Source organism: Eublepharis macularius, chromosome 5, assembly GCF_028583425.1.
Source record: "Eublepharis macularius isolate TG4126 chromosome 5, MPM_Emac_v1.0, whole genome shotgun sequence".
NCBI classification, from domain to species: Eukaryota; Metazoa; Chordata; class Lepidosauria; order Squamata; family Eublepharidae; genus Eublepharis; species Eublepharis macularius.
Genome location: NC_072794.1, coordinates 55653539 through 55665897, shown reverse-complemented (window position 1 = coordinate 55665897; position 12359 = coordinate 55653539). Strand labels below are relative to the sequence as shown.

The 12359-nt window shown below is 42.4% G+C and overlaps 1 protein-coding gene across 1 annotated transcript in view; it reads right to left on the bottom strand.

The window, feature by feature from the left end:
* HFM1 (helicase for meiosis 1) overlaps nucleotides 1–11182 on the bottom strand; it is a 98079-nt gene extending 86897 nt beyond the window's left edge. The window contains exons 1-5 of the mRNA XM_054980361.1: nucleotides 11121–11182; nucleotides 10336–10448; nucleotides 8997–9039; nucleotides 7975–8243; nucleotides 2032–2079 (exon numbers count right to left, since the gene is read on the bottom strand). Coding sequence (XP_054836336.1) covers nucleotides 2032–2079; nucleotides 7975–8243; nucleotides 8997–9039; nucleotides 10336–10448; nucleotides 11121–11182 — 535 coding nt within the window. The remainder of the gene's footprint in view (nucleotides 1–2031; nucleotides 2080–7974; nucleotides 8244–8996; nucleotides 9040–10335; nucleotides 10449–11120) is intronic.
* Nucleotides 11183–12359: the final 1177 nt, after the last annotated feature.

The window sequence follows — 12359 nt, the reverse complement described above, 5'->3', positions numbered from 1 at the left end:
TCACAATCCTGCTGGACAAGAGGGCTCCCAACGATTGTTTGGGGGCGGGCAGCTGCTACTTTCTTCCTGGGCGTCCTGCTCCCGGGGAGCTGCTCTGGAGAAAGCTGCCGCACGTCGGTGAAGCTCCAGCCACAGCCACAGCGGAAGAATCTGCTGCTGCTCTAACATGCCCTTCTCCTGGTCCTGAGCTCCTGGAGAAAAACTGGAATGAGGGCATGTTTTTGCCACTGTGAAGAGAAAGTGACATTAAAGGGGGAGACCCATGGATCATGCCTTTCCCGGGGTGCAATCTCTCTGAAACTTGGGGGGTCTTCAGAGGACAGTGAGGACTATGTCCCTTGCAAATTTGGTGGGTATTGGACGTTGGGAAGGTCAGTTTGTAACCCCTCAAAGTAGCTTCCAGCAGACAGCCCAGTTTTGCCACTGTAAGAGAAAGTGACATTAAAGGGGGAGACCCATGGATCATGCCTTTTCCAGGGTGCAATCTCTCTGAAACTTGGGGGGTCTTCAGAGGACAGTGAGGACTATGTCCCCTGCAACTTTGGTGGGTATTGGACATAGGGAAGGTCAGTTTGTAACCCCTCAAAGTAGCTTCCAGCAGACAGTCCAGTTTTTGCCACTGTGAAGAGAAAATGACATTAAAGGGATCATGCCATGGATCATGCCTTTTCCAGCTCAAGTTCAGCTAAGTCCCAAGGGGGCCGTTCTGGCTCTCATGAACCTCCAACCACGAACATGTTCGTGAACAGGTCAGTTCACCGATGTTCATGAATCCCTGTTCATGGATGGCAACGAACAACTAACATCGTGTTCAGGTTTTTTTCCTGTTCGTGCCCATCTCTACTTGTGAGCTACCTGTTGGTGACTCCAGCATTAGATTATAACGACAATACAATAAACAGTTTCCTCAATAAACTTTCCTACTTTACTGATACATGGAAATCCCCCAGAATTGTTTCATTTCCAAATTTATAAAGTATAATAAAAAGCACTGTAGCGTACATAATGGAATAAGGCAGGGGTGGGCAATTGTTTTGGCTCAGGGGCCACTTTGTGGGAGCGGAGGTTAGTGGAGGGCCGCACCTTTTAAAATGATTGCATTCATTAGTTAACTTTGCATTTCAGAAAAGGTATAAATTGTATCATAAAAATCAATAAATATGAATTAAATAAAATAGTGGTAGTTTTATTCAATTTATTTATTGTGCTAATTTCATATCATCTATAGCTGCAAGCTATGTGAGGGAGAAAAGCTGCAGAGCGTTGTTCTTTCGGTGCCAGGTGCCCGGTAGGTGACTGTCTTGGCGGGCCGCATGTGGCTCTGTAGCGGGCCGCAATTTGCCCACCCCTGGAATAAGGGATACTATGATTCAGCCCTGGTTAGGGATCTTAGATTTTGGGGGAAAGAGCAACTAATAGTTTGTGTTAGGATGCAATGATGACATACTTAGCCACAAAAACTGTATCAATTAACATAGAAGGGAAGCAAGGAGAAAGCTCATGAGCCTGGGTTCTTTTCTATAATGGCAAGCCATGATCTATGGCAATGAGATTAGGTGGGTGGCAATCCAGGAGAAGGTCTTCTCGGTAATGGTACCAAAACTCTGGAACTCTATCCCCACCTGTTCTGTTGCCATCTTCTGCCAGTGGGTGAAGCCTTTTTTTTCACTTGGCATTCCCTCAGTGATCCCTCCTCCCTCCCTATTTTTGTCCTTTGTATTTATTTTAAGTTCTGGTTTTAAATTATTTTAATGATATATTTGTGTGCTGGTTTTAATGGTTTTTACATTTTTTTAAAGTTATATATTTTAATTTGTTAGCTGCATGGTGGTTCTGTGAGGGCAAAAGGATGGGGTAAAAATCTTTTAATAAATAAGGCAGTATCTGAAGCACTGATAGGGCTGAAATCTTATACACACTTATTTGGGAGGAAGCCACATTATTCTCACCAGGATTTCTGAAAAATACAGGTTTAGGATTATGCTTCATATCATATTTTTAAAATGCAGGTCACATTATATAAAAGGATACGAATTTCAGTAACAGGTCTCAAAAACATTAATTCTTTTTTAGGTGTTTCTAATGAATGGATATTTTTAAAATTATCTACAATAAAACCAGGAAACAGAAATATAAAATTCATTTGCAACTTGGAAAAATAAATGTGATATTCTTTTCTATACATGTTATCTTATGACTGAATTACAGCTCTAAGAGAAACATCAAGTATAGAACATACTTTCCTCTGATACACCAAGTCCTGCTGCAAGTAAATACACCAATGCAAGTATTTAAAGCTGTTGTAGAAGCAGGGCCGGATCTAGAGGGGGGGCAGGGGGGTAGTCTGCCCCTGGCGCCGCCAGGGAGGGGGCGCTGGAAGCAGCTCCCAGAGCGTGCAGGCAGCAGCATGGGCAGCCGTGCTGCCTTTTGCTTGCCCCGCGGGACAGGGGGCGGTTGGCTTGCCGCGCACCCCCTGTCCTGCAGGGAAGGAAAAGGGTAGTGCGGCCACCCATGCCATTCACTTGCCCTGCAGGAGAGGGGGCAGACGGCCGCCCCCTGTCCCGCAGGGCAGGTGCATGGCACGGGCAGCCTCACAGGCTCCCGCGCTGCCTTTTGCTTGCCCTGCGGGACAGGGGGCGGCTGGCTTGCAGCGCACCCCCTGTCCTGCAGGGCAGGCAAAGGGCAGCGCGGCCACCCATGCCACTTGCTTGCCCCGCAGGAGAGGGGGCAGCCGGCCGCCCCCTGTCCTGTGGGGCAGGCGCATGGCGCGGGCAGCCTCGCAGCCCCCCGCACTGCCTTTTGCTTGCTCCGCAGGACAGAGGGCGCGCAGCAAGCCGGTCGCCCCGTCCCACGGGGCAGGCGAAAGACAGCGTGGGGGGCTGCAAAGCAGGCAGCTTCTCAACCCCCCGCGCTGCCTCCGGCGTGCAGCGTGATGACATCATCAAAATGACATCATCACGCCGCGTCAGGAGCACGCGCACAGCGGGCCGGCAAGTGTTGCCCTGGGCACCAGGAGCGCTAGATCCGGCCCTGGGTAGAAGGTTTAAATGAGGCCCAATTTTATATGAAAACTGCAGTCTAAGAAAATTCTGAGCTACAAAATTTTACAAGATGAAAAAGAAAGAGGTGGCTTAGGTTTACTGGACTTGAAGTTATATTTCCTGCCTCGTGTTTAATGTGGATGAAGGAACAGATGCTTCTAAGAAATGATAGGCTCTCCCCTAGCAGTTATATAAATACAGCAATAAAACATATTAAGACAGCAGTCTAAGAAAATTCCCACCTGACATCCTTAACATCCATGGGGCAAGGTGGCTGAGATTTAATAAATACAGGTTGGAGGGGACATCCCTCCCACTGGGAGCAGCCAGTTGGATGATTTGCCTGCCTCAATCCCCATAAGCCCGGCAGAACATCTCCATTTTACAGGCCCAGTGAAATGATAACAAATCTTCTTGAGACCGGGCCTCCGCAGAAAGAGAGTTCTACCAGGTAGGTGCCAGGACCGAAAAAGCCCTGGCCCTGGTTCAGGCAAGGCAAACCTCCTTTGGGCCAGGTATCACCAGTAACTGTTTGTCTGCTGATCGAAGCAACCTCCAAGGACTATAGGGCGAAAGATGCTCCCGCAGGTATGCTGGTCCCAGTCCACTAAGGGCCTTGAAGGTCAAAACCAAGAACCTGACCTGGAACTCCACTGGGAGCCAGTGCACTTGGCCCAGAACAGGTGTAATATGTGGCCTTAACGAAGTCCTGGTCAAAACATGTGCCACCTCATTCTGGCCAGTTGTAACTTTTGGAGCAGGCCCAAGGGCAGCCCAGCATAGAGTGAGTTACAGTAATCCAGGCTGGAGGTGACTGTTGCATGGATCACTGCCAAAAGATCACAGGTCGACTGTTAGGGGGCAAACTGTCTGGCCTGGCAAAGGTAAAAAAAAAGGAAACCTGGCAACTGCCATAACCTGGGCCTTCACTGACGAGGAGGCATCCAGCATTATGCCCAGACTGCTTACCATCAGATGAAGAAGTGCGCCACTGAGGGCTGGGAGACAGATTCCCAACCCTGATAACCCGCAGTCCAGATGCAGGACCTCCATCTTTGTAGGGTTCAACTTCACTTGACTGTTTTAACCACCCAGTCATGGCCTCCAGAGTCCTGGACAGATTATCCAGGGCAGAGTCCAGCCAGCCAGCCATCAACAGATAAAGTTGGGTGTTATCAGTAGATAACAAGCCAACCCAAAACTCCACACTAGCTGGGTGAGGAGGCGCATACAGATGTTGAATAAGATCAGGGAGAGTATCGCCCTCTGGGGGACACCACATACCAAAGGGTGGTGTGGCAACTACTGCTCCCCAAATGCTACCCTCTGTCCCTGACAATGGAGAAAACAGATCAGCCACTGTAAGGCTGTCCCACATATCCCCACATTGGCAAGGCAGTGGGCCAATAGATTATAATCAACCATGTCGAATGCTGCTATAAAATCCAGCAATACCAATAGCGCCAACCCACCTCGATCCAGGTGCCTGTGGAGATCATCTGTGAGGATGACCAATGCCGTCTCCATCCCATGGCCAGGGCAGAAACTGGACCGGAATGGATCCAGGACAGAAGAATCCTTCAGGAATACTGCTCACTCAATCACCTTACCCAGAAACAAAAGGTCCGAAACTGGGCAGTATTTGAGCGGGTCAGTGGGATCCAAAGATGGTTTCTTCAAGACAGGCTGTGCCACCACTTCCTTTAATATTCCAGGAAAAATCCTGGAGCTTAAGGAGAGATTAACAATGGCCTCCAACAGGGCCCGAAGCCTGTCAGCACTGGGCTTCACCAGCCATGATGGGGAAGGGTCCAAGGGGCAGGTGGTGGGCCTCACTCCCCGCAGGATCCCGTCAACCTCATCCCAGGAGAGTGGACTGAATTGATCTAAAACAGAATCAGAAGATGGCCAAGGGGCCTCCAGTCCCACTACTGTATCAACTGTAGGAGGCAGGCTGCGGCAGAGAGACAAGATCTTACCCACAAAATAGCTCCCAAAAGCCTCACAGCTAATACTTGAATTCACAATTTGGTGATCTTCCGGAGAAAGGGAGGTCAAAGACCAAACTACATGAAATAATTTGCCAGGTGTGAGCTTGCATATGCAATGGAAATGGCATAGAACTCCTTCTTAGTCGCTTTCACTGCCATCTCATAGGCTTTCATAAGCATCCTATAAGATGTTCTTGCCTCTTTGTCTCCACCCCGCCTCCACACCCATGCAAGCCGTCTCAACTCCTGTTTCATCCGTCATAGCTCCTCAGTATACCAATGAGCCAATCGGGCACAGGGGCAAAGAGGGCAATGGGAGGTGATTTTATCGATGGCTTCAGAGAGACAGGCATGCCGATCCTCTACCAGCACATCCAATGAACCTCCAGGGGGCTTCGGATCACACAGAGCATTCAGGAAACCAATAGGATCCACCAGTCTCCGCAGGCAAGCAAAAAAGCACTCACCACCCATGCAGGGGAGCAGGCTGGTTTGCTCAGACAAGCCTACAGAATGAAGTGGTCCGACCATGGCACCGCTTCAACCACATTCAGGTCCACCTGAATCCCCATCCCAAAGTTCAGATCCACATGTGGCCTGCTTGATGCGTGGGTGCTGATAAAAACTGATAGAGTCCCAGTGCTGCCATGGATGACACCAGGTCCGCAGCCTGTGAGGAGGTGGCATCCTCGGCATGGACATTGAAATCCCCCAACACCAGAAGCCTGGGGTGCTCCAAAGCCCAGCCAGCCACCACCTCCAGCAGGCTCGACAGGGTATCTGCTGGTGCGCTGGGCAGTTGGTACACCAGATAGATAGCCAAACTCTCTTCAGCATCCTACACCAGGCTGACACAATCAATGCCAGTGATCTTTAGGGTGGGGAGCAGCCTGAAGGAGAAAGACTCAAATGAGCAATGCCACCCCTCCCCCCTCCCAGCCACTTGTCTGGGACTGATAAAGGACCAAGAAACCTGGGTGGGTCGTATTTTCAAGGCAACTTTCTCACCTTCCCTCACCCAGGTCTCAGTCACACATACCAGGTCCATATTATTTACTGCAAAAAACTTGTGCAGAGTCCTGGTCATATTGTTGATGGACCTGGCATTGCACAACATCAGTGTAGGAGAAGGGCTAATTTTCCTAGCCCCACCATCAACATGCCTCAGGATGAGGTACAGGTTTTTCTGTGTACCTTACAATTCAATTTCTCCACAAAACAGGAGTCAGAAAAAGGGAAGTGATGGAAGTACATGCAAGTCAACGTAGTATAGTAGCAAAGAACTAAACAAAACCTACTGCTTCTATAAAACTTATCAGTAAAATTGGCCTCCTTGCCAGAAAACTGGCAGATAGAACACATTTTTTAAAAAAAAGAGTCTGGCAGAGAGCTAGGAAAATACAGGCCATTTCTGGATGAATGGGTAGAAAATGTTATTAAAGATAAAATTATTAATCACACAGTCGAATGTGCCTGCTAAGGGAAAATCAGCATACTTTCTGCAAAGGGAAATCCTGCCTAACTAGCCTTTTGGAGTTCTCAAAGAGGATTATGCATGTGGATCAGGGTGTTCTGAAGACACCCCTTTGGACAAAGGCACTCACAGAAGACTCTTGGTAGCAGTTATAGGATAAGATGATGAAACCAGGATGCAATATCAAGCAAAGGACTCTATGCCCTGCTTCTTGGGCCTCTAGAGCAATTAGTACAGATAAGAAGACAGGTACTCATGAATTAAAACTTGGTTAAACAAGAGAAAGCAGAGCATAGAAATAAATGGACAGTTCTCCCAATGGAGGTAAGTAAGCTGTGAGTCCCACAAAAGTCAGTATTGAGACTGGAACAATTTAATTTGATTCAGCAAGGATCTTCTTATACCCTTAGTCATTTAGGAGACATGGGAGGCAAGAGTTTAACACTGGCCATTTCCACACAGCTTACCTTTTGCCAGGATACAGCATCTTCGTGTGTGAAATCGCGCCAGGAAGATGCTGTTATCGCACGATTTCGCACGAGAACACACTGCGTCCTGGGAAAAGGTAAGCTGTGTGGAAACGGCCACTCCTTAATCTTCAAAGAAATGGCATGAGAATATAAATTAGCTTGCAAAAAGTGAGTATTCCTTATTATGGATGGCTCATATCACTTATATTTTAAAATAAAAGAGGATAAGCAGCAATCTCTGAATTTCAGATTGTGTTCCCTTTCAGCTCAAAAGTATGAGAAGAAAGACTTCTCCCTTCTTCACATTATTTCTAGACTTCTTCTATCCAGTCACTGCTTACTGTAATCTCCCCTTTCTTTGGCCTCTCTGATCTGAACAAATAAATGCCCTTGCCTAACAAAGGGATGTCCCTCTCTATCTATTTTCCTAGTGAATTCTAGTACTTTCTGTTTCTAGAAACTATTTGTACATGCCATTCTGCTGGCTCTCAGAAGAGTTATTTTACCACATCCCTTCACCACATCAATGTATAAAAGAGGAGGAACAGTTTCGTAGGGAATGACAAAATAATTTTAGACTGCACAGTACAGCTTGATAAAATTTAAGAAGGACTCAGAGAGAGAACAAATAGGACAATGGAAGATACAAAGACAATACAAAGCTTCCCCCTCTCCCATCATTTCCCATGATTCTACCTGCCAATCCTATTGTCCTCAAAATAGCAGAGCATTAAACTCTTTGAAACATGCATTTAATTACAATTACTTGTGTCTCATCAGCTTTAGGTATACTTTTTGTGATTCACATCTTTTTTTTCTAATCTGCTTTTGCTCTTCTACACGGATACTATGTTACTTCCTTCATATTACTCAAACAGATTTAACTCTTCTGTCTACTGTTCAGTTCATGAATATACATTATTCATAGATATTGCACAAAGACTGTTGTAATATACATTTGTGTGGAAAAAAATTACAGAGAAAATTCGTAAATTTACCTTCAGCAGCACTAAAGCTCCTTGAAACACAAGGAAATGACTGTACTTTTTCAATTCCTTTTCCATTTGCAGAAACAGAAAAAATATCATTTACACTAAACAGATTAAAATCTGAATATTGTGCGATTTGTGTATTATTTTTCCCTAGCTCTCCCATTTTCATCCCTTTGTTGTTAAAAATATTACAATCTGTGTCCATTCCTCTCTTGGCATTGGTGTTCTCCTTACAGTCTGTATTTATAAACGTATAATCAGGTGGTTTAAATAAGCTATAACAAATACAGAAAGTTTTTTCATATTATTATATACATACATACAACACACACTTTTATGAACATTACAATTTATATTGTGTAATTTACAATATCTATTAAAATCAAAAATAGTTCTTTGTTGCCCAACAAGCTAAACATTGCCCACAAGCCCTGCATGGCACCATTCTCGTTACATGACAACCAACTCACCATCCTGTTTCTGCAGTCCCAGGTAAAAGCAAAACTCAGAACTAGGAAGCTCATTCAGTACTTGCTAGCCAAATATAAAAGACTGTTGGGTATTCTGAGACAGTCATAAGCGATAGTCTAGAATATGAATTCCGTTCCATTCAAGTAATGTAAATTCTGTGACTGACTTTTACAGGAATGAGATAACAAAACTATAAAAATAAACTAGTTAATGTGTAAGATGCCCCAGCACTATGTTTTCTGCAGGATTTTAAGAGCAAATGAAGTCAGCTAGAGTCAGCTAGCTCTTCACTAAAATAATAAACTAAATCCTGTGTTTAAATCCTTGTAAAAAGTGTTGTGCCGAGAGCAAACCTAATTACTGTATTAAACATTGCCAAAAGGAAGCATTCTGTTTCTTTTTCTTACATTCAAAAGAATATTAATGCAAATGCCTGGAGTTCTATTAAGTGTTTTCATTTTAAAGATCAAAACCTCACATTTTAACAAATGTTATCTAAAACAATACGGTTCCAATATTTGATGAATTATTATAACTGGCTACAAACAAGCTCTTACCTTTTCCTGAATGCTGAGCAGATGCTTTCATCAACATATTCATCTAGAAAAATTAATTATTTTGTGAAGAATTTTTACATAACAAGGACTTTTTTCATCTAGATCAAGGTCAAAATGGAAAACAATAAAATTTATTCCATTTATTGGCTCCTGGGTTTTTTTGCTCATTAGAATTCATAGCAAAAGGCATGTATTTAAAAGTTTTATGATTTGATCCCTCAATAGTACTGTAATGATTTGTCATTTTCCATGTATACTGGCAGAAAAACATGCAGAACATGGTGCCTATCAATTATCTGTTAATTTTAAAAAACTACATTGTTTAAACTAAACATATTTTTATTGTGCTTTCCCAGTTGCTCAGTGCTATCCGTAAAGTGTGCCTCATTTGTAATTTCTGTCATTTCATGGGGCAGGTGCCCTCTTTAACATGTATTTAAATGGTACTTTCCATAACAGTTCCTGGGCCTCTGGTTCTCACAATAAATATATAATTTGAATATATTCCTACTTCTTATTACAAGTACATCTAACACAAATACTGTATACAAAAACCTATCTCAGGAAAACCAAAACAATTTCTACAGTTTTAAATGTTAATAATAAATTTATTATTTAAAATTGTAAACTAAGATCATGCCACAAAGGATAAGATCTAAAATCAGAATCTGGACAGAGAAAAACATAACCTTGAAGCACACATACTTCGTACTCAATGGAGTTCTTGGCCAGAGCCATAGTCTTCCTTCGTATTCCATTGAAACAAACACCTCAAGTTTGATTCCCACTAGCAAAAATTAGCTTTGACCACATGGCAAATTCAACGCACAATATAATCAGCATCATAGTAAATTGGTCATCTATTTTTTTCCATCACAGGTCAGGCATGAGTTTTACAAAGTGATGAGGTATGTGGCGTTTTACTTTTTCATGCACTGAAAATCTCACTGGAGCCATCCACACAAGGCAGTCAGCTATTCCTGCGCCCAACTAGTGGTCCATCGTGTCCAGCATCCTGTATCACATGGTGGCCAACCAGTTACTCTTGAGGGCCAACAACAGGGCAGTGAGGCCAAGACCTTCCCCCCACCCCCTGATGTTGCCTCCTGGTACAGACATTCAGAAGTTTACTGGCTCTGAATGTGGAGGTAATTTTTAATCACTGCAGCAACTCTCAGTGGCTAGGCAGCTGGAATGGACTGCTTCATGGGAAAGACAGCCCAGATTTGATTCATTCTGGAGCAATACCCAAAGGCTGAAATAGCTGAAGTAAGGAATTATATATTAGTTTATAAGATTTAAATTTCTTCTTATTAAAATTAAAGGTAGAACATTTTACCTTGTTGATTATTTTTTTCGAATTCCATTTGTAGCTTTTGAGATGGTGGAATTTCAAAAACAGATGGAACAGGTGCAAGATACCAGTTTGTTGGCGCTTCATTTTCTAGATATCTGTTTCCAACATATTAACATGAAACAAAAAACATTATGTGTTTCCAACCAAATTAATGAAAAAACGCAAGGGAACATATTGACTGTTGTGTCACCTCTAAATTATCCCTTTCAAAGTTATGCTTTTAAAAATGTGTCAGATTTAAATATAAAGCTTCTGTCAACTTACTTTGTGAGTTTGATATGCAATGGAGTACAATTGCACTACTACACAGCAATCCTATTATGGTCTACTCAAAAGTAAGTCCCATTTTATTGAATGAGGCTTACTCCCAAGAAAGGGTTCTTAGGACTGCATGCTACAGTTTTAGTACTTTGAGATGATCTGCTGTACACTACACAATCTTACACAATTTAGTAATGTATATTAAATTTCTGTACACTAGTTTCAATGCCAAAAGCCAAAGGCAGTACTATAAAAGAACTGAATATGTATAGCAATTTAATATATCCCCCAAACGTTAGGTAACTAAAAAAAAAATCTGGAGAAGGAAAGTTGAGGGATTTGCAATTATTTTCTATGGAACATGAATAGTGAAATTTGGGATACCATTTCTTCAAATGACAGAGCTATTCTGGATTAAGAGATGCTAATTTATTATGGCAGGGTTAAAGAAAATTTATTTTATTGAAATATTGTGACAGGGCCAAGAGAAAAAAAAAAGCACTTACTTGAGTTTTTCATCTGGTCCTTTAAAAAACAAACTATCCAAAGAACAGGCAGTGTCTGTCATTGTTTGAAAATTAAGATTTCCCTCCTAAATAAACTGTAAAAATAATTAAATTGACTTTAATATTTACGATCTGCTTATAAGTAAATAAAAGCTTTTTGAAGGAATAAAGGTTACATAAAATATTGTTTCAGGTGGGTAGCTGTGTTGGTCTGCAGTTGAAGAGCAAGATCTGAGTCGAATAGCACCTTAAAGACCAATTTCCAAAGTATGAGCTTTTGAGAGTCAAAGATCCCTTCATCAGATACACAGATATTATTTAGATTTTTTTTACATGATTAGTTTCTTTTCAACTTCCATCCAAAGAAGGGAGTCTTACATGTTTCATGGAAAACACCTGTTCATTTGTTCTCCTCAGAGTCAAATAAGAACCAAGCAGCCATCAATCTAGCTATTTTAAAAATACTTATATCTAATTAAATGACTATGGATAAACATGTATATTTGCACTCAGTTTATTAAATATTTGGCTATAGCTCTTCTAACCCCCATCTCCTAAATCTTCACCTCAGGATAGTCAAATCTCCTCTGATTATTTTGTTGGCCTCTACTGGCTGCTTGAAATGGTTAAATCATTTGGTGAAAGGCTGGAAAGGCTTCTACCTCAGCCAAGCACTATACATTGATTTTTTTTCCTTTTTAAAATTAAGTTTCCACCTTTTCTCCCTTCTGAAAAAGTAAGCACTACCTTCATCCACAAAAGAATAGTCAGTTAATTAGTTCCTACACATCCTTTTAAGTAACTTTTAAAAGGAGTCAAAAAAAGGGAGATCAATGAACAAACAAAGGACAAGGGGATTCTGGGAAGTGTAGTTCTTTAGGAAAAACAGTTCTTCCAAAATCCTTATTAGACTGGAAAGGCACGTTGCCTTGTTTGCATTTGTAGTTTACATCAGGAACACATTTATAATTTACTTTTATAGCTTCACAAATATAACTGAATTCTTAGCTATTCAAGTGCTGATAAGACAAGCCAAAAAGGCACAAGAAAAGACTGCATTATTTGAAGCATGTTGTGAATAATCCCTTTAGTGTTAAAGTTAAGAGTGATTTACTTTCCAGAAAATCCCACTTATCTGAAATACAGGACTGAAATGAACAATCCGAGCACTGTATGAAATGAAACTACTTCATCATTGGTAGTTGAACATGATAGGATTGCCAGCCTTCAAATGGGCCA